Genomic DNA, 20,322 nt, shown 5'->3' with positions numbered 1-20,322 from the left:
CATATCTCTGTAGCCCCTACAACTCTCCAGTATATCTCCTGTGCTTCTCCATTCTGGTCACTTGCACAACTTGCAACACTCTACAATTGCTGACCGTGTCTTCAATTACCTTGGTCCGAACCTTGGAATTCCCTCTCTGAAGCACCTCATCTCTCTAACCCCCTCATTCCTCCATTCACACCTTCCTTAAAACCATTCCGCCGCTCACCCCCTCCTTTAAGACTCTCCTTAAAACCTATGTCTTTGATCAGATTTTTGGGTCACCTGTTCTTAAATCTCCATATGTGTCTTGGTGTCAAATTCTTGTTTGGTAATTAGCCCTGTGAAATGCCTTGGAAGGTGTATAAAAGTGCCATATGAATGCAAGGCGTTGCCATTGTGTGTATTAAGCATGCTGACATTTAACAGTTGCTGACTAGTGAGATGTGAGTCATGTGAATTCAAATCCCACCATGGCAGTTAGTGAATTAAATGGAGTTAGTGAGTTAAAATTGGATTAAAAAGCTACTATCAGTAACAGTGACCATGAAGCTATTGGATCTTTGTAAGATTCTAACCAGTTCACTGATGTCCTTTAGGGAAGGAAATCTGCCTTCCTTACCTGGTCTGGCCTACATGTGACTCCAGATCACAGCAATGTGTTTTACTCCGACCAGTCCTGTGAAATGTTCTAACAAGACATGAAGGCAGCTCACCAGTACATTCTCAAGGGCATTTAGGGGTGGACAATAAGTGCCGACCTTGCTAGTGACACCAACACCCCATGAATGAATGGAAAGAAGATGAGCCTGGTTATTCTGAAGGCCTTGAGACCAAATCAATGTGTCCTTTTCATGTCCATTGAGGATTGGTAAGAGACGTAGGGAGCAATGATAGCGCAGGGTCCGATTTACTGTTAGGTGGGCAATTGGAGAAAGTTTGCAAACCATTTCCTTAAGGGATGAAATAAATCTGGGTGGAATCTATGAGGGGCAGTGCGCCTATGGGCTGAATGCTCTTAAATCCCTCTGTGTCTTCAGCAGTTTAATGTAGGGCCTGAACTTGTGCAGAGTGGCACTCAGAGTCGGATTGCCACTCTGCCCCTCTATTTTTACCTGAATATCTTCTCGAACCTTTCTCGCCCGACCTTCTGACTCAGGCTGAGCAAGAACTGTGCAGGGCAGCACGCTCCTGGGGCCTTCTGTTGGGGGCTTCAGAGTCAGGCGCAAGGAGGCCACGCCCCCATTTTGATGGCACTGGCTGCCGTAAATCAGGTGAGTTTAAAGGTCCCACTACTTTGAAGCCAGGGAGGAGATAGGGTTGTCAGATTAGTAGGTAGGATTTTGGTGGGTGGGGTCAGGAGGTGGGGGGGGTTAGCGTTGTGGGGGGTGGGGGTGGGGCGCAGTCAGACAGTCACGGGGCGGGGGGTTGGACAGCCGGCGGGGGATCGGCATCTCGGGAAGGTGGGGGGGGTGGTCTGGCACTTGTGGGGAGAGGGGGAGGGTCGGAGAGTTGGAGTTGGGGCGGTGTCTGGGCACTCGGTGGGGGGGGTGGGGAGCGGGGAATTTGGGCACATGGTGGGGGTGGTCAGATGGCTGGGGTGTTTGTGCACTCGATGGGGGGAAGTCGGGTCGGGTCAGGCCCGGGGGCATAGTCGAGGGTTGGAGGAGTCCCCTGAGAGTTCGGGGACTGGGGGAGTCCCGTGGGAGGGGGAGTCCTATGCGGCGGGTGTAGTTTGGGGGGCAGAGGAGTCCCGTGAAGGGGGGGGATAGTCAGGGGCAGGGGGAATCCCGTGGGTGGGGGAGTCCCATGAGGGGGTCCTGTGGGGGAGTTAATTGGGGAGTGGGGAAGTCCGTGACGGGGCGGGGGAGTCCCGTGGTGGGGGAGTCCTATGGGGTGGGTGTAGTTTGGGGGTGCGGGGGAGTCCTGTGGACTGGGGGGTAGTCAGGGGTGGGGGGAGTCCCCTGGGGGTTTGAGGGTGTGGGGAAAGTCCCGTGGGTCTGTACAATAGCCACCCAGAAGCTGCAAGCGGTTTTAATTTTTCTAACATTTTCTGGGTAATAACTGATGTACGACAGTCGGAACCATCTGAAGTTTGCAATTTAAATCACATCTTTGGATGGTTCCAAGTGGAGGGCAATTGCCCATCGGAAGTTTGCGCCCTTTGGGCAATTGCCGTGCAAACCTTACCTGGGAACTTCCGGGGAGGGTTCCCCAGCACATCTTTGCGCTTTCCCACAGTTACATTGCACTGAAACTCGGAAATTATGGCCCATAAAAGTCACATTCAAATCTCATTGATCATAAAATGTTACTCCATATGCACTGTCTAATGCTTATTTGTTTATTCTTTCATGATTGTGGACATCATTGGCTAGGCAGGTATTTATTGCCCATCCTTAATTGCCCGAGAGAAGATGAGACTTACATTGAGACTACTTACTTTCTATAAAATACAGTGACCATGTGATCTGTATATCTATAACATAGTGACTGTCTACTATCTCTAAATGATGTAGTGACTGTCTAATCTCTGTATAACAGTGACTGTTTAATCCCTGTTATGGTTACTATCTAATTGCTAACGTACAGTAACTGACGTTTCAGATTGAAAGCCACCATTTATGCTGCTCTTGGTCATTATTGTAGGCAGCAGACACATGGGAACACCACCACCACCTGGAAATTCCCCTCAGCCACACATCATCCTGACTTGGAAATATATTGCTGTTCCTGCACAGTCGCTGGGTCAAAATCCTGGAACCCCCCCCTTCCCTAACAGCACTGAGGGTGGTACCTACACCACATGGACTGCAGTGGTTCAAGAAGGCAGCGCACAACCACCTTCTCAAGGGGCAATTAGGGATGGGCAATAAATGCTGGCCTAGCCAGCGACGCCCACATCCCATGAATGAATTTTTAAAAATGCTCACACTGGCTAACTAGTGGTTGCCATTCCCATAAGTGCCAATTACAAATGGATGATTTTTAAAAACTCCAGTTACTTTGGGCAGACTCCAGAAGCTGCCCAATCAGCTCATCGCACCTTGTTAAAATGCAACCTGACGACTTACATTTGCACCTGATGATCAGGTCCCAGTAAGAGTGCCTTTTTTAACACAAGAGGTTGTCAATGCATTCCGGATGTAATTGGCATAGCCAACTACAGAATAAAGTAACCGGTTAGCGTTTTACTGTCCAGCTCTCAAACTGTGCTAGCAATAACCTTGTGATGGGGCAGGAATGTAAGGTTGAGGGTGAAGATTAGCTATGATCTTATTGGATAGTGGAGTAGATCCGAGGGCCTTTATGTGCTATTGCTGCTTGTATTTCCAATGTACTTAGTATAACCAGTGGAGACGAAATAAAGTGGCTGTTTTCTGTTTTAACCAGTGACTAATAACTTAGTATAAAAACAGAAAGTGCTGGAAAAACTCAACAGGTCTGGCAGCGTCTGAGGAGAGCGAAACAGAGTTAGCGTTTCGAGTCCGTATGACTTCTTTAGAGTTAGTAATTTAGTGATTGTATAATCCCAATGTTACTGAGTAACCTAAATTTTCTTAAAAATACCGTAAGATTTTCAGAAGGTGTGGGAAATAAGAATGTAGATAGAACTTGCAATAAAAACAGTGCTGGGAAAAATCAGCAGGTCTGTTAGCGTCTGTGGAGAGAGGAACAGTTTCCAGTCCAATATGACTCTTCTTCAGGATTTGCATTTTTGTTGCATCCTTCACAACCTCAGGACATTCTAAAGCACTTTACAATCAAATACTTTCTGCAGTGTAGATTCTGTTGTAATGCGGGAAACAAGGCAGCCAATTTGCGCACAGCAAGCTCCCACAAGCAGCAATGGGATAAATAAATGGATCATCTTCTCTTTCAGTTGAGGGATAATCATTAGTGGGGTTCTCCTTCTGAATAGTGCCATGAGATCTTTTCCATCCAGCTGACAAAGCAGACAGGGGCCTCGGTTTAATGCCTCATCCAAAAAATCAGCACCTTTAACAGTGGAGCGCTCCCTCACTATTGCACTAGGGGTGTCAGCCTGGATTATGTGCTGCAGTCCCTGATAAGGTGATTTGAATACGCCACCTTTTGGCATCAGAGGTGAGAGTGCTACCCACTGAGCCACTGCTGACGTGAGAAGTACTGATGGAGATGGTGGGCTTCTTAAATCGAATGACCTGCAATGTTTCTGGAATCTTTCACCATTTTGATATTTTTGGCTTCTGTGTTTCAGACTATGCCTCCATGCTGGGCCCTCACTCCCTACATCTTCAGATGTGCTTTCACTTTCCCTCATATCTAGGTACAATTCTACGGTGTATCTAGGATAGTTATCAGTAAAGCTTCTTTAGGATTATTCTATTCCACGCTTTCAATGGATCTTCGTGAAGAGCTGCAGAGCAACATTGACTCTAGAACTTAGCTCTATTTAGAACTGTTTATCTAGGCTTTAGATACCAAATAAAGCAGTAAGTGAGCAAGTTACACATAGGCAAGGCTGAAGTCACCACAAACACTGTATCGTCACCACTGATTCCACCTCCTCACTAGCCAGGTTCGATTGATCCGGACTGTTTGCAACCTTGATTTGCTCCCAAGCTGAGCTTCGAAACCCCACCCCACATATCTTCCCCATCACAAGGACCACACACTTTTACCTTCAAAACCATAAAGGTTTTGACAGAGTGAATAAGGAGAAACTGTTTCCAGTGGAATAAGGGTTGGCAACCATGGGACTCAGATTTAAGGTAATTGGCAAAAGAACGTGGGGCAACATGAGGAAAACATTTTTTTGAACGCAGTGAGTTATTGTGATCGGAAATGTGCTGCCTGAAAGCCTATAGTTCCCTGTTACATTCTCCATGGCAATGCCTTGTCAATCAGATTCAACTTGCCAACCAATCAGTACCATTTTCTCCTGTAGTATAAGTTGTTGTGATTATCTGAAATTTGGCATTCTTGTGTTTGTTTCTGATGGTGCAAGAGGAAAATCTTCAACATCTTTGACTTCAGCAATATTCAAATCTGTACTACTGAGCAACTGTATGAATATAATCATTATTTTTTTAGTATGGCTGTGTTTTTAATCCTTTCTTCACAAACCGTGCAAGTTGTCTGATTTAATCTTAGTCTCTTTAGAGGTTCCTGTCGTGAACTCCTCTTCAAAGGCTACAAATCAAACTGACTGATCTTGCAAAGCGTCAGTTAATAGATATCTGTTGAAGTAATAGCTGGAGTGAAGCGGCTATCTAAAAAAATTGTCTATTAAATTCAAACAGCTTCTAACTAGACATATATTAGAACAAATGACACAATGTCCTGTACATCTTCTACGCCCTACACTTCTCCATTGGTAACCTATCTCTCAGAGCCTTGACTCCATGTTCATACTCTTCACATCCCTCTTCTTTCACCAAGCCGATCCTTCCTTCTTTTCCATTGTCCTTATAGAAACAGATGAACACGGGAGTAGGAGGAGGCCATTCGGCCCCTTGAGCCCGCTCCGCCATTCAACTAGATCATGGCTGATGTTCTACCTCCATGTCATTTTCCTGCACGTACCCCATATCCCTTGATATCTTTAATATCTATCATATATATCTTTGAAAAGCATTGGGATTTAAAGGAATTATATAAATGCATGTTGTTATTTTTTATTTATTAATTCATGGGGTGTGGGCTTTGCTGGCTGGGTCAGCATTTATTGCCTTCTTGAACCGCTGGAGTCTATGTAGTGTAGATACACCCACAGTGTTGTTAGGAATGGAGTTTCAGGATTTTGACCCAGCGACAGCAAAGGAGTGGCGATATACTTCCAAGTCAGGGTGGTGAGTGACTTGGAGGGGAACTTCCAGGTGGTGGTGTTCCCATCCATCTGCTGCCCTTGTCCTTCTAGATGGTAGTGGTCATAGGTTTGGAAGATGCTGTCTAAGGAGCCTTGGTGAATTCCTGCAGTGCATCTTGTCGATGGTACACACTGCTGCTACTGTGCGTCGGTGGTGGAGGGAGTGAATGTTTGTAGATGCGGTGCCAATCAAGCGGGCTGCTTTGTCCTGGACGATGTCAAGATTCTTGAGTTATGTTGGAGATGTAATCATCCAGGCAAGGGAAGAATATTCCATCACACTCCTGACTTATGCCTTGTAGATGGTGGACAGGCTTTGGGGAGTCATGAGGTGAGTTACTCACCACAGAATTCTTAGCCTCTGACATGCTCTTGTAGCCACAGTATTTATATGGCTAGTCCAGTTCAGTTTCTGGTCAATGGTAACCCCTAGGATGTTGATAGTGGGGGAGTCAGTGATGGTAATGCCATTGAACGTCAAGGAATGATGGTTAGATTCTCCCTTGTTGGAGATGGTCATTGCCTGGCACTAGTATGGCACGAATGTTACTTGCCACATGTCAGCCCAAGCCTGGATATCGTCCAGGTTTTGCTGCACTTGGACATGGACTGCTTCAGTATCTGAGGAGTCACGAATGATGCTGAACATTGTGCAATCATCAACAAACATCCCCACTTCTGACCTTATGATGGAAGGAAGGTCATTGATGAAGCAGCTGAAGATGGTTGGGCTGAGGTCACTACCCTGAGGAACTCCTGCAGTGATGTCCTGGAGCTGAGATGACTGACCTCCAACCACCACAACCATCTTCCTTTGTGCTGGGTATGACTCCAACCAGTGGAGAGTTTTTCCCCTGATTTCCATTGACCCCCAGTTTTGCTAGGGCTCCTTCATGCCACACTTGGTCGAATACAACCTTGATGTCAAGGGCAGTTCAACTCGTTTGTCCATGTTTGAACCAAGGCTGTAATGAGATCAGGAGCTGAGTGGCCCTGGCGGAACCCAAACTGGGCGTCTGTGAGCAGGTTATTGCTAAGCAAGTGCCGCTTGATAGCACTGTTGATGACCCCTTCCATTACTTTACTGATGATCAAGAGTAGACTGTATTTGTATGTCAACTGAGTTGCTCGGCTCCATCCTCATGCAAACTGCTCAGTCTCCAGCTTAAACATCTTTGGAATATCTTATACAGTGAAGCTGGGGCACAATCTCAGTGGATGAAGGTGTTTTTAAAAAAAATTATTTGTATTATTACATAAATGAGAGGCGGTCTAGTGGTGCAGTGATAGCATCCCTGCCTCTAAACTAGAAACTCCAGGTTCAAGTCCCACTCTAGAACGTGATGGCCAAGGCATTCATAATGTGGCCAAAGGCTATGTGTCAACTTGTCAATCCTTCTAACACACGCCAATGGCAGGTGGTCAGAGAGTGACAAGGGGGCGTGGCATGAAACACAAATTTGCTGGACCACTTGAGATTAGTACTGAATTCAAACAGGCCCAATTTTCGCTGTTCCAAGGATCTTAACCCGCAATGTGGAACCGTAATTTTATGGGGAGGCGTAATCGCTAGTGAAGGACAGGTTTAAGGACTATTTAAGTGTCATGACCTGAAATGATTTAAATCTGCAGCCCTTCAAAATTGAAAAAAAATCAGCAGCTGTCACTTAGACCAAAAAAAAGACACCTGCTGGAGTGCCTTTATTGACAGGTCATCTGGTGTAGCTTAGAAAAAAATAGCCATTTGTCTCATTGTTTCAACAAACTCCATTGTTTACATTTCCCAAGGTTTGTTATTATAGCTCAGCCCATTATGAATGATTGGCTAGGTTTGAAAATACATATCTCAGCAGGGGGCCATATAGACATTTTGATTGGCAGTTTTAAGTGGTTATGAAAGGATTATATGTCTTTGATGTGGTTAGTTGAGTAGGGAGGTCTTGTGGTGCAATGAGTAGTGTCCCTGCTTTTGAGCCAGAAGCTCTGGGCTCAAATCCCACTCCAGGACTTGATGGTCAAGGAAAGTGAGTTCATAATGTGGCCAAACAGGTTGAGTATCAACTTATAAACCCTTCCAACATATGCTGCAGGCAGTAAGAGTGGGAGAGATTCCTGGTCAGCCATTTGATGGAAAGAAATTGGAACCTCTACCACCACTATCCATACTCCAGGTTACAACATGCATGTATAAAGTGCCAAAGCAACTCGGGACTCCTATTAGCTCATTTGCCTGAACAGCTGGCATGGATCAGATTGGTGCCAACAGCTTGGGATTCGATCCCCGTTCCTGCTGGGGTTGATCCAGGACCTGCCCCCCTTGCCCTACCTGTGATGGGTCGGATGTGCCTCCAGCCAGAGAACTGAAGAAGATTACACAAGTGAGGGAGGCAATACCAAACTAAAACTCAGATAAATGTGCTTTAAAGAAAAGAGCACAAGATATAGCCTGACAATTGCGTTCAGCACTGAGAGAGTGCTGCAATGTTGGAGGTGCTATCTTTCAGATGAGCCATTAAACCGAGCTCCTGCCGTCCTTCTCAGGAGGGCGTGAAAGATCCCATGGCACTATTTCAATGTCCCGGCCAATATTTAAGTTGTCTGAAAGTTGTCAAAAGCCTAACCGATCCGCTAATGTTCCTTTAAGGAAGGAAAGCCCAACATCCCAAAAACAGGTTATTTGGCCCTTATCATGTTGCTGTTTGTGGGATCTTGCTGTGCGTGAATCGGACGCCATATTCCTACATTACAACAGTGGCAACACTTCAAAAGTACGTCATTGGCTGTTAAGCGCCTCGGGATGTCCTGACGTCATGAAAAGACGCTGTATAAACTTTTTAATCTATCTGCGAGACACAGTTTTGCATCATTTACTCCTCTCCTAGCAACGTACATCTTGACAATCGGCCTAAACCAACTGCATCCATCTCTGACCACAGACTGTAATTTTGTACCTGCCGGTCCAATATTACTCACTGCCAGCAAACATCCATGAGATTACCAATTGGTGCTGTTTTGTGGGGTTAGACAGAAATTACTGTGGTGTATCTTTGTGCCCAGCATCTTCTGATTTCAGTAAGACCCTTACAGCCAGAGGGAGGGAGATAAAGGAACCTTCCATTCCTTCCTACCTGCTACACCCAGTGTGTACCCACAGCACCATCTAGTGCTCAAATGATAAATGCCTATTTAACTCAATGATACATGTAACGTTGTTGATAGACCAATACTTTCTTAAAAAATGCATCTCTCCCTGTAAATCCCTCTCCGCTGCTCTCCCTCCTGCTAAAATTTACTGTCTCCCCCCCCGCCCTGCTCTTTGGGATCCATTTTCATCCCTGGCCTCATGTAAAATTGGCAAGTGAGCTGCAAGGATCCAAACAGGCCCCACCAATGCACCTCACTGGTTTGAGGCCAGGGCAACCCCAGCAGGACAAATAGCAGGGTGGTGGTGGGGGAGGGGTGCGGGGCGGGGGAGGGGTGGGTTGTTATCACAGAGAGTGGGGTGTGGAGCAGGGTGCGGGGTAGAGTCCCAGGGCAGCAGGGGCCCAGATTATTTTTTATGGGGCCCACAATCGTTGTCTGGGTGTTCCCTCTCTCCCCTTTCCAGTACTGACAGAGTGTGCTGCACTGTCAGTGCGTAATTAAGAGTCAGCGGCATCGGTGTGGGACTCAAGTCATGTATGTGTCCAGATCAGGTAAGGACGGTGGCTTTCCTCCCCTAAAGGCACATTGGTGAATCCGTTAGACTTTCAGACAACTTCCTGGTTATTCTTATTATCCATTTTAACTTGAATTCAAATTCTCAGGTTGTTGTGTTGGGATTATGAACCCAAAATTATTAGCCTAGCTCCCTGGATTGGTGGCCTGGTAACATTGCCACTATTCTACCATCCCCAGTGTTGACAGTAGATTGTGCATAGCCCAATGCACACTTTACAGACCCAAACTAAGCTGCTTGTATTGTTCCTTCTTGGTCCATTTCCTCCATCACAGATGGGTAGCCCTCTTGCCTCTGAATCTGAACATTGTAGGTTCAAGTCCCTTTCCAGAGTCTTCAGCACAACATTCAAGCCAAGCCAAGGACAGCTGTGCTGTCTATCAGCTGAGAAGCTAAAATGAGGCCCTGTCTGCCCTCTTAAGGTCGATGTAAAAGGTCCCATGGTGTTACTTGAAGAGTAGGGAGGGTCATCGCTGGTGTCTTGGCCAATATTTATCCCTCACTCAGCATTGCTAGATCATCTTACCTGGTCATTATCACATTGCTGCTCTTGGGAGCTCGTTGTGCTCCTATTGGCTGCCACATTTCCTACATGACAACAGTGAGTGCACTTCACTGTAAAGTGCTTTGTGATTCCATGAGAGGTGCTATATAAATGCACATCTTCTGAGACGATCAATAATTTTGCTTGTCTTTTCCTGTTTTCCAGCTCAGCCCCAGTCAGGACTGATGGGTAAATGTCGTCGGCCACGGACTGCGTTCACCAGTCAACAGCTCCTGGAACTGGAAAACCAGTTCAAGCTCAACAAATACCTGTCCAGGCCAAAACGTTTCGAAGTGGCCACATCCCTCATGCTGACAGAAACCCAGGTAAGGAAGCAATCATGGAACAGTATAGTACGGAAGAAGGCCATTTGGCCCATCATATCTATGCCAGCTCTTTTGGAAGAGCTATCAAATTAATCCCACTTCCCCCTGCCCTTTGTCTAAAGCCCTACAAATCTTACCCCTTTCAAGTATGTATCCAATTTAATTTTTAAAGCTTGAATCTGCTTTCACTACCCTCTCAGACAGTGTATTCCAAATGATAACCACACGTGGTGTAAAAAAAAAATCTTTCTCCTCATCTAACCCTTGGTTCTTTTGACAATCATGTTAAATCTGTGTCCTCTGGTTACTCACATTCCTGCCAATGGAAACAGTTTCTTCCTTGTTATTCTATCAAAACCCATCATTACTTTGATTATTATTATTCTTAATAATATATCTCTCTTTAATCTTCTCTGTAAGGAGGGCAATGGCAGCTTCTCCAGTCTCTCCACAGAATTGAATTCCCTCACCCTGGTACCATTCTAGTGAATCTCCTGTGTGCCTTTTACTTAAGAGTTTGACATCCTCCTTAAAGTGTGGTGCCCAGAATTATTTATTTTTTTGCTGAAGTGTTTCTTTTGTTCTCTATTTCTTCAATGCATTGAGCCAAGGATTTTTAAATGTCCTTCTCAACTTGTCCTGTCACCTTCAAAGATTTGTATACACGAAACCCCTCTCTGTTCCTCTACTCCCCTTAAATTTGTAACCATTTAGTCCACATTGCCGACGAGGGGAAAGATGGTAAGTTCCCTCCAGGGACCCAAGTTGGGTTGCTGTAAACCCCCCTCAAAAAACAGTCATGAGACAGGATAGGAACCAAGCCATAGTCCCAAATATTTTTGGCAGCTCCAAATCCTGTGCTTTTCATGGCCTCAGGATGTCCCAAAACGCTTAGAGTAAATGATGCACTTTTGGCTGATGAAGTGAGTACTGCACTGTCAGAAGTGCTGTCTTTCAGGTGAGCTGTTAAACCAAGGCCCCATCTGTCCTGTCAGGTGAAAATCAAAGAATCCCTGGCACTATTTTGAAGATGAGGAGGGGAGTTCAGTCCACACCTTGGCCAATATTTATTTAACCCTCAACTAACCACTAAAACTAATATCTGGTATTGATCACAATGCTGCTGTGGGAGCTTGCTGTGCACAAATTGGCAGCCACGTTTCCTACGTTACAACAGTGACTACACTTCCAAAGAACTTAAATGGTTGTGAAATGTTTTGGGATGTCATAAGGTCATGAACCCATCGCCCCTGTGGCCTTTGACCTACATAGCTCCCAACTGAGCAACAGTCAACTTTAAAATTCTCATCCTTATTTTCCAAGCCCTCCCTGGCCTGGCCCCTATTTCTCTCAGTCATCTGCTCCAGCCCCACAGCCCTTCAAGTTATTTGGCCTCTGGAGCATCCCTAATTTTAATGGCTTCTCTATGGACAGCTGCCTGGACCCAAAGCTCTGGAATTCCCTCCCTCAACCACTCTGCCCCTCTCTCTCCTCCTTTAAGATGCTCCTTAAAAACCTATCTCTGTGAGGGAGCTTTGGGTCACCTGTCCTGATATCTCCTCATGTGGCTCAGTGTCAAACTTGGTTTGATAATGTTCCTGTGAAGTACCTTGAAGGTGGGGGGGGGGTGTTTTATTACATTGTTTATTTCGTATTAAACCCCTTTGGGGCAAGTGTTGGAAGGTTTAGCAGGCTGATTATCAACCTGTTGAACCTTTCTTAAAAGCAAAAATACTGCGGATGCTCTGAAAGCTGAACCAAAAAACAGAAAATGCTGGAAAAACTCGGCAGGTCCGACAGCACCTGGGGGGGGGGTGGGGAGAGATGCTGTTTTTCCAGCATTTTTCTGTTTTTGTTTCATGAACGCTGGCCAACAAGTCTGGAGCTTCTGACCACTGAAGGCACAAGGCTTTATATATTACGTTAAAGATCCTCCATCAATGTGACTTGTATAAGTGCAGGTTTCTGTTCGCGACACAAGGGAAACTGGTGAGACTTAATTTCTCCTCTCTGCATAAATCCCACTCAGGTGAAGATCTGGTTCCAGAACCGAAGGATGAAGTGGAAGCGGAGTCGGAAAGCCAAGGAGCAAGCAGCACAGGAGGCTGAGAAGCAGCGAGCCGGGAAATACTCCGACAAAGCGGCAGGGGGCGAGAGCAGGTCAGAGCCGGAGAGTGTGGACTTCAGCAACCACACCACAAACTTCCTCCAGTGCAGCACCGAACTGGGCTACACTTCCAACAGCTCCTGCTCGGAAGACGAAGTCACCCGGAAAGAGATGAAAATCGCCTCGGCTTTGTGAACGGTTGGGCGCAAACTTCACGCAACTTTCCGAACAACACACTTTTTTTGGGGGGGGGTCTCGAAAAGTTGCACTCCTCCGCGACACTGGGTCCTAGTGCCTGCCTCATTCGTTTTTTTCCCCTCCCCTCTCTCTCTCTCTCTCCTCTCTCCCCTGCTACCCATCCAGCAAAAGTACTGAGATTTTTTTTAATTTAGCAAGGGGAAGAGATAAAAGACTTACGAGACTTCTTCAAATTAAAAAAAAAACTGAACAAAAAAAAAAAACATGAAAGAGGCAGCGCCTGATTTGCTGGGCACTTGAAGATTATATTGTACTGATACAGTTAATTTAATTTATTTTTTATTTTTGTCATATTTAATGTGAATTATTCTTATATTATATTTTGGAAAGAAATCTCCGGGTCCACAAAAGCCTTCTCGTTCGAAAACTTGAAGGGACAGAAAGCAGGAGTGTGAAAAAAAGAACAAAAATGAGACAAAAGTGGAGGAGGATCTTGCAAATGGGGGGGGGGGAAAAAGACAATTTCAAAGACTTTGTAACATGTTTTTCTTAATTTATTCAAAAACTGTGAACTTTAAATGTTATGTGGCGCTGTACATGTCTCTAATTTTGCTTTTCATTATTCTGCATTCAGAAAAATATTGCTGACAGATGTTACAGAATATAAAAAGTGTGGGTGTGCGTGTGTTCTTGCAAGTGTGGGTGCGTGCGGGAGTGTGCATGTGCACACATGTGTACAACTTTGTGTGTGTGTGTGTGTGTGTGCACCTGTGTGTCTATTTTGGAAGCTGCACAAAGGTTAAGGGTATCAGTGCTCTCGGAGGTCTTAACAGTAGAAAAATAGTCTGCTTTATTATTTCAACTGAATCTACCACAGTCCCTATGTGGTGTAGCAAATATGCAGTGTCTGTCTATCTGTCTGGGGCTTCTTGTCTTTGACGTCTGTCTCTGGATTCTTGTCTGTGATGTCCCGATCTTTGTACAAAGCAAACGCTTGCCCCGCTTTAAATGTGAATATTAAACAGTATCATGTTCTGTACAACAAGATAATGTGGTTGAAAAGGCAGCATCGCTTCCCTACATGTGTGGTCATTTCTGGTACTTGTGCATGAGTGGACCATTCTGCCCCTTGAGCCTGTTCTGTTTTCTTATAGGTCACATATCCTAACTCCACTCCTTAGCTCCATATCCCTCGATGCCCCTGCCCGTCAAAAATTCAGCAATTTCAGCCTTGGATGATTCAGTCTCAGCACTCTCACAGCCTTTGGGGAGAGAGTTCCAGATTTCCATTACCCTCTGTGTGATTTTTTTAAAATTGCATTCCTGAACAACCTAGATCTAATTTTAACATTGTGCCCCCTTGTTCTGGATTCTCCGCCAGAGGAAATTGTTTCTCTGTGTCTATGGAGGAAGTGAAGCTAGTCCTTTTTTTTAACTGTGGAAGGACATAACTAACAGCCAAAGATGATGAGATCAGTCATGATCTTATGAATGGCAGAGCAGGCTAAATGGGCAGAATGGCCTACCCTGCTCCTATTTCTTACAGAACCATAGAAAAGTTACAGCACGGAAAGAAACCATTCAGCCCATCATGTCTGTGCTGGCTAAAAAAGGAAAAAAAAAACTAGCTGCCCATTTTAATCGTACCTTCCAGCACCCGGTCTGTAGCCTTGCAGGCTACAGCGCTTTAAGTGCAGATCCAGGTGCCTTTTAAATGAGTTGAGGGTTTCTGCCTCCACCTCCACCACCAAACCAAGCAGCGAATTCCAAACACCCACCGCCCTCTGAGTGGAGAAGTTTTTACTCACGTCCTCTCTAATCCTTCCACCAATCACCTTAAATCTGTGCCCCCCTGGCAATTGATCTCCCTGCTAGGGGAAACATTTTCAAGTCCTGACAACATTCTTGTAAATCTCCTCTGCACTCTCCCCAGGGCTAGTATGTCCTTCCTGTGATGAGGTGACCAGAACTGCACACAAAATTCCAGCTGTGGCCTAACCAGTGTTTTATACAGTTCCATCATTACATCACTGCTTTTGTGTTCCATACCTCATCCAATAAAGGAAAACACTCTGTATGCTTTCTTTACCACCTGTCGTGACACCTTCAGGGGCCTGTGAACATGCACAACAAGGTCTCTCACTTCCTCTACCCCTCCTAATATCTTCCCATTTAGTTGTGTATTCCCTTGCTTTGTTTGCCCTCCCCAAATGCATTACCTCACACTTATCTGGATTGAATTCATGTGTTGCTTTTCCGTCCATGATGTTATATTAAATGATATGATATTATGATCTTATGAGAGGCCATTTAGTGCAACAAAGCACATACTACTTTGCTTTTATTCATTCAAGGGATGTGGGCTTCACTGGCTGGGCCAGCATTTATTGCTCATCCCTAGTTGCCCTTGAGAAGGTGGTGGTGAGCTGGTATGTAACTAGCACAATCAGGGGTCCAGCTGCAATTTGAACCCCTCTACTGTTTTTGACTCCACTACCTTACTTGGTAGATTATCACACAATTATTATCCTTTGACAGAAGTTCCAAGATCCATCTTCAATGCGTTTTCACTAATTTCACCTCTTAACAGCCTCCCTCCCTAACAGCACTGTGGGTGTACCTAACACCACATGGACTGCAGCGGTTCAAGAAAGCGGCTCAGCACCACCTTCTCAAGGGCAAATAGGGATGAGCAACAAATGCTGGCCCAGCCAGCGATGCTCACATCCCATGAATGAATAGAGAAAAAAAAATTCAGAGCAAGCATTGACACCACCGTGTCTGCCAGTGAACTAGAATCGAGGCAGGATTTGAGTGCCTCTGAACTCTTAGTCGAAGCTACAGCAAGCAGAATCTCACGAGTACAACAGGATTATTTCTCCCATTAAAATGCAGTGAGTGGAGGATAGTAACGTAACACAAAACGCATTCATAGTATCAATCCCAGACACTTACAGCAGTAAGTATCCCAAACACTTACAGCGGTGATTTACAGAGGAATTACCCAATCATCTCCCTCTAGTCTGGTCTTGTGGTGTCACTATGCGCAACCTTTAGAATTTAAGCTGTCTTCCCCTGAGGATCAGAGGACTCAGCATGCACTTGAAATGGGGATAAATTCTAAACTAATCTGCAGAAATGATATTTCAATGAGCAAGCCATCAATGGCACAGCCTCCCAAGGGAGCCAGTGGAAGCAGTTAGTATTGATTTATAACATTTTGGGATCCAGTAAATGAATAATTTGAGACGTGATGTGTGGTAAGTGTGGCATTCTTGGGAGGGACAGTTTTTTTTTCTTTCTGGGCTTTGCTGGTAAGGCCAACGTTTATTGTTCATCACTTCTTGCCCTTGAAAAGGGCGACGAGCTGCCTTCTTGAGCTGCTGCAGTCCATGTGGTGTCGATGTACCCACAGTGGCGTGAAGGAGGGAGTTCCAGGGTTTTGACCCACCGATAGTGAAAGAATAGCAATATATTTCTAAGTCAGGATGGTGTGTGACTTTGGTGGGGGGGGAACTTGCAGCCCATGTCATCCTTGTTCTCCCAGGCAATAGAGGTTTCAGACTTGGAAGGTGCTGTCGAAGGAGCCTTGGCGAGTTGTTTCAGTGCATCCTGTAGGCGGTACACACTGCTGCCATGGTGCAGCACTGAAGTTAGTGAAGGTTTAATATGGCGGTCTGGGTGCCAAACCAGCGGGCTGCTTTATCCTGGGTGGTGTTACATTTCTTGAGTGTTGTTGGAATTGCACTCATCCAGGTAAGTGGAGAGTATCCCTTCATACTCCTAGCTTGTGCGTTGTAGATGGTGGAGAGGATTTGCAGAGTCAGGTGAATTTAGATTTATAGTTTCCAATGCTCTCCACCACTGACTGACACACAGTAGACATGGCTGCCACCTCACAGCAATGATTGTATACTGAATCAGTAAACTTCCTTACTGGTGAATAATTCCAGAAAATAATCATGGATAAAGCCTTTCAGTTATATTGCGCCTTTAGTGAAAAACTCAGGATCCCAAGATATTTCACAAATTGGGCAGACGGCAATGGAAAGCATTGCCAGGAGAAAGGTGAGATTGGGAGACATGGCTTTTGGTGAGGTTCTTAACAACAACACCAACAGCTTGCAGTTATATAATGCCATAATGTAGGATAACACTCCAAAGTACTACACAGGAGTGTTATCAAATAAAATTTGACACCGAGCAATATAAGGAGATATTAGGATAGCTAACCAACTGCTTGGTCAAAGAAGGGGTTTTTGAGGAGCATTTTAAAGGAGGAGAGAGCGAGGTAGAGAAGCGGAGAGTTTTAGAGAGGGAATTCCAGAGCTTAGGGCACAGGTAGCTGAAAGCGTGGCAGCCAATGGTGGAGCAATTATAATCAGAAAAACACAAGAGGCCAGAATTGGAGGAGCGCAGAGATGGTGGGGGCGGGGGGCTGGGGGTGGGGGTGGGGTGGTGGGTGGGCTGGAGGATGTTATAGAGATAGGGAGGGTCAAGCATTAGTGAGGCTTATGGAAGATGTTATAGAGAATAAAACCCAGGCTACGAAAGCCTTGCCGCCAATGGAGGGGAAGGGAGGAGCAGATACACAGTGTTTCATCGTATGTTGGGGGGTCAAGATGGGGTTCTTTGGGTTTGTCAACTTTCCCCAAGTATGCGACTCAAGACTGTATCTTGTTAAAAACCATTATCATTTATTTACAGCTCTATGGACACAGTTGGGCTTCTTCTCCTTCCAGATCTCTGTTACTAAGTCATGTGTAATTACATCATTGTTACATCAGCATCAGGTGCTTCTGATGTTAACCCTTTACTCTGCACACACAGCTAGAGGAATGTAGTCCTCAGGAGCAGGCGGGGAGGAAAGGTGCAATATACAATTGAAAGAGGTCATTGCAGTGGTGAGAAAATGAGAATGAGAACATCAAAGTTAGACAACAATTCTATTTATCTTCACTCTTTTATCTTTTATAGTCCCAACTTTTCTTCCCAACAGCATTTTTATGGTAATGGTTACTTTATCATGCTCAGATTTATGGCCTTCTTCAAAACATAACGCCATTTTATAACTTATTTTAACATTCACCTATACTCCATTCAAGCTTTATTCAGTCTGAAAGATTGTGGGAGATAATCACCAGAACATTCAACTTAAGTTGGTGCTTTTAGGGAGTGATATCTATCAGCCAGCCTCTATAATGTTACAATATCTAAAAGTTATAGTCCTTGCTTTAAAATCCATCCATGGCCTCAGCCCACCTCTATCTCTGTAAACTCCTCCAACCTTACAGCCCCCCTAAGATCCTTCTTCAATTCTGCTTTTTGGAACAATCCCAATGTCCCACCATTGGCAGCCATGCCTTCAGCTGCCTGGGCGCTCTGAAATTCCCTGCTTAACCCTCTCCATCCTTCTGCCTCTTTGTCCTCCTTTAAGATGCTCCCTAAAATCTACCTCTTTGATCAAGCTTTTGGTCACCTGTCCTATTATCTCCTTGAGTAACTCGGTGTCAAATTTGTTCGATAATTGTTCCTGTGAAGCACCTTGGAACATTTTACTACTTTAAAGGTGCTACATAATTGTAAGTTGTTGTTACCTTGCTAAACTGAAGTCAATATAAAGTAAATCGGGGGCTCTGGTCCAATATCGCCAGATTTATGCTGTCAAGGTTGAATGTTCCACCCATGTTAATAGGATCCAAGCCAGTTAGTGAAGCTGAAACAAAGACACAGAGCTCTTCTTTATTGAGAGAGTTTATCGACTTGTTCAGTCTCACAGCTCACCTCTCACACAACCCAGTGTCCCAGCTATCTCCTATTTATACGCTCCTTTGAAACCAATAAAACAAAAGAAACAAGTAAACTAATGAAATTGACAGGCCCTTAAAGGGACACATCCCCTATTTATATGTGCTCAGAGGCAATTAATAACCATCACCAGTTTCCCTTAGCCTTAACATTGTAATTGACATGACATTAACAAACCTTAATAATGTAATTGACAAGGCTTTAACACCCATGTAGTGTAATTATATAAGGATTAGGTAATACCATGTTTTGGATTTTAAACTGTAAACATTGTAAATATGAGACAAAAATCAGGAAATATAGGGAACACTCAGATAGGCAGTCAGCACCTGTCTGACATAGGGTTAGCATAATATAGTAATAGTTCCAGACTGGAGAAGACCTTCAGTCTACCCTGAATAGAATGAAATAGAGATTGTATTGCACATAAACTGGCCATTCAGACCAACAGGTCTATGCTGGTGTTTACACTCCACATGTTTAGCCTCCTACCCTCATACTTCATCTCACCCTATCAACATAAATCTCTGTTCCTTTCTCCCTCGTGTATTTATCTAGATTCCCCCTTACTTACTTCAACTATTTTTTGTGAAAGCAAGTCTAGGCCATCAGCCCGTATTATTCCAAAAGCAAAGTACTGTGGATGTTGGAAATCCAAAAGCAAAAAATGCTGGAAACACTCAGCAGGTCAGGCAGCCTCTGTGGAGAGAAACAGAGTTAACATTTCATTCAGGTTGAGGTGGTTGTCATTGTTAAACTCTGTTTCTCTCTACAGGTGCTGCCTGACCCACTGAGTATTTCCAGCACACTTTATGTTTTTATGCCCAAATTATTCTCTTGGTACATTTCTAATACCTTTGAATCCTATTCGCTGCCCAGAACCTGCCGACTTCTTTCTTGAACCCCTCTGAGGTTACTTTCTCCGCCGTCCTTGCCGCCAAATCCTGTTCCGCGCAGGTACCACACTTTTGGTAAAGGAGTTTCTCCTGCATTTCTAATTATCTTGTGTTGACCTTAATTTGTAGGACTGGCCATTGTGCTTCAATTCGGCTCACGGGGGAGAAGCTTAACATGGATCCCCATTGGTTCGAACCTTTCATCAGTGTTAAACACACGTCATATCCATCTCAGTCTTCCCTTTTCAAGAGTGAAATGACCAAGTGGTCAATCTTTCATCACACGCCACTCCCTTTAATTCAGTGCAGCCCTTCACCAGACCCCCCCCTGCAATAATTGAGTATTCTTCATGTAATAAGGGGACCAAAATAACGATAAAAACTCGTATTTATATGCACCTTTAAGGTAATAAAATGTCCCAAGGTGGCTTTCACAGGAGTGGTATAAAACAAAACCTGACTCCGAGCCTCATAAGGTGATTAGCGCAGGTGGTCAAAGCTTTGGTCAAAGGGGTAGTTTTAAGGAGGGTTTTAAAGGAGCAGAGTGAGGTAGAGAGGTAGCAAGGTTTGGGAGGTGTGGGGGTGGGGGGTGAAATTACAGGCTGCTGAAGACACAGCCACCAATGGTGGAGTAATTAAACTCAGGGATGCACAGGAGGCCAGAATTAGAGGGGCGCAGTTGGCTTCGAGGGTCCTGGGGCCGGAGGAGAATACAGAAGTAGGGAGGGGCAAACTCATGGAGGGATTTGAAAACAATATTAAAATCAAGCTGTTGCTGAACCAGGAGCCAATGTATGTTGGTGAGCACAGGGTGATGCGTGAACAGGACTTGGTACGAATTAGGACATGTGCAGCAGCGTTTTGGATGATACGAAGTTTTCACGCAACGCTCAGG

At 45.0% G+C, this 20,322-nt stretch overlaps 2 protein-coding genes across 2 annotated transcripts in view; one reads left to right on the top strand and one right to left on the bottom strand.

Annotated features, from left to right (window-relative positions):
* Positions 1-12,720, top strand: part of mnx2b (motor neuron and pancreas homeobox 2b) — a 48,712-nt gene extending 35,992 nt beyond the window's left edge. Inside the window, exons 2-3 of the mRNA XM_078552784.1 lie at positions 10,258-10,418; positions 12,448-12,720. Coding sequence (XP_078408910.1) covers positions 10,258-10,418; positions 12,448-12,720 — 434 coding nt within the window. The remainder of the gene's footprint in view (positions 1-10,257; positions 10,419-12,447) is intronic.
* Positions 1-20,322, bottom strand: part of LOC144686882 (tubulin alpha-1D chain) — a 917,839-nt gene that overhangs the window by 445,816 nt on the left and 451,701 nt on the right. The gene's annotated exons all lie outside the window — the stretch shown is intronic.

The sequence above is a fragment of the Cetorhinus maximus genome, chromosome 11 (assembly GCF_964194155.1).
Source record: "Cetorhinus maximus chromosome 11, sCetMax3.hap1.1, whole genome shotgun sequence".
In the NCBI taxonomy this organism is placed as follows: domain Eukaryota; kingdom Metazoa; phylum Chordata; class Chondrichthyes; order Lamniformes; family Cetorhinidae; genus Cetorhinus; species Cetorhinus maximus.
The sequence above is the reverse complement of the archived record's forward strand: the minus strand, read 5'-3'. Positions and strand labels throughout refer to the sequence as shown.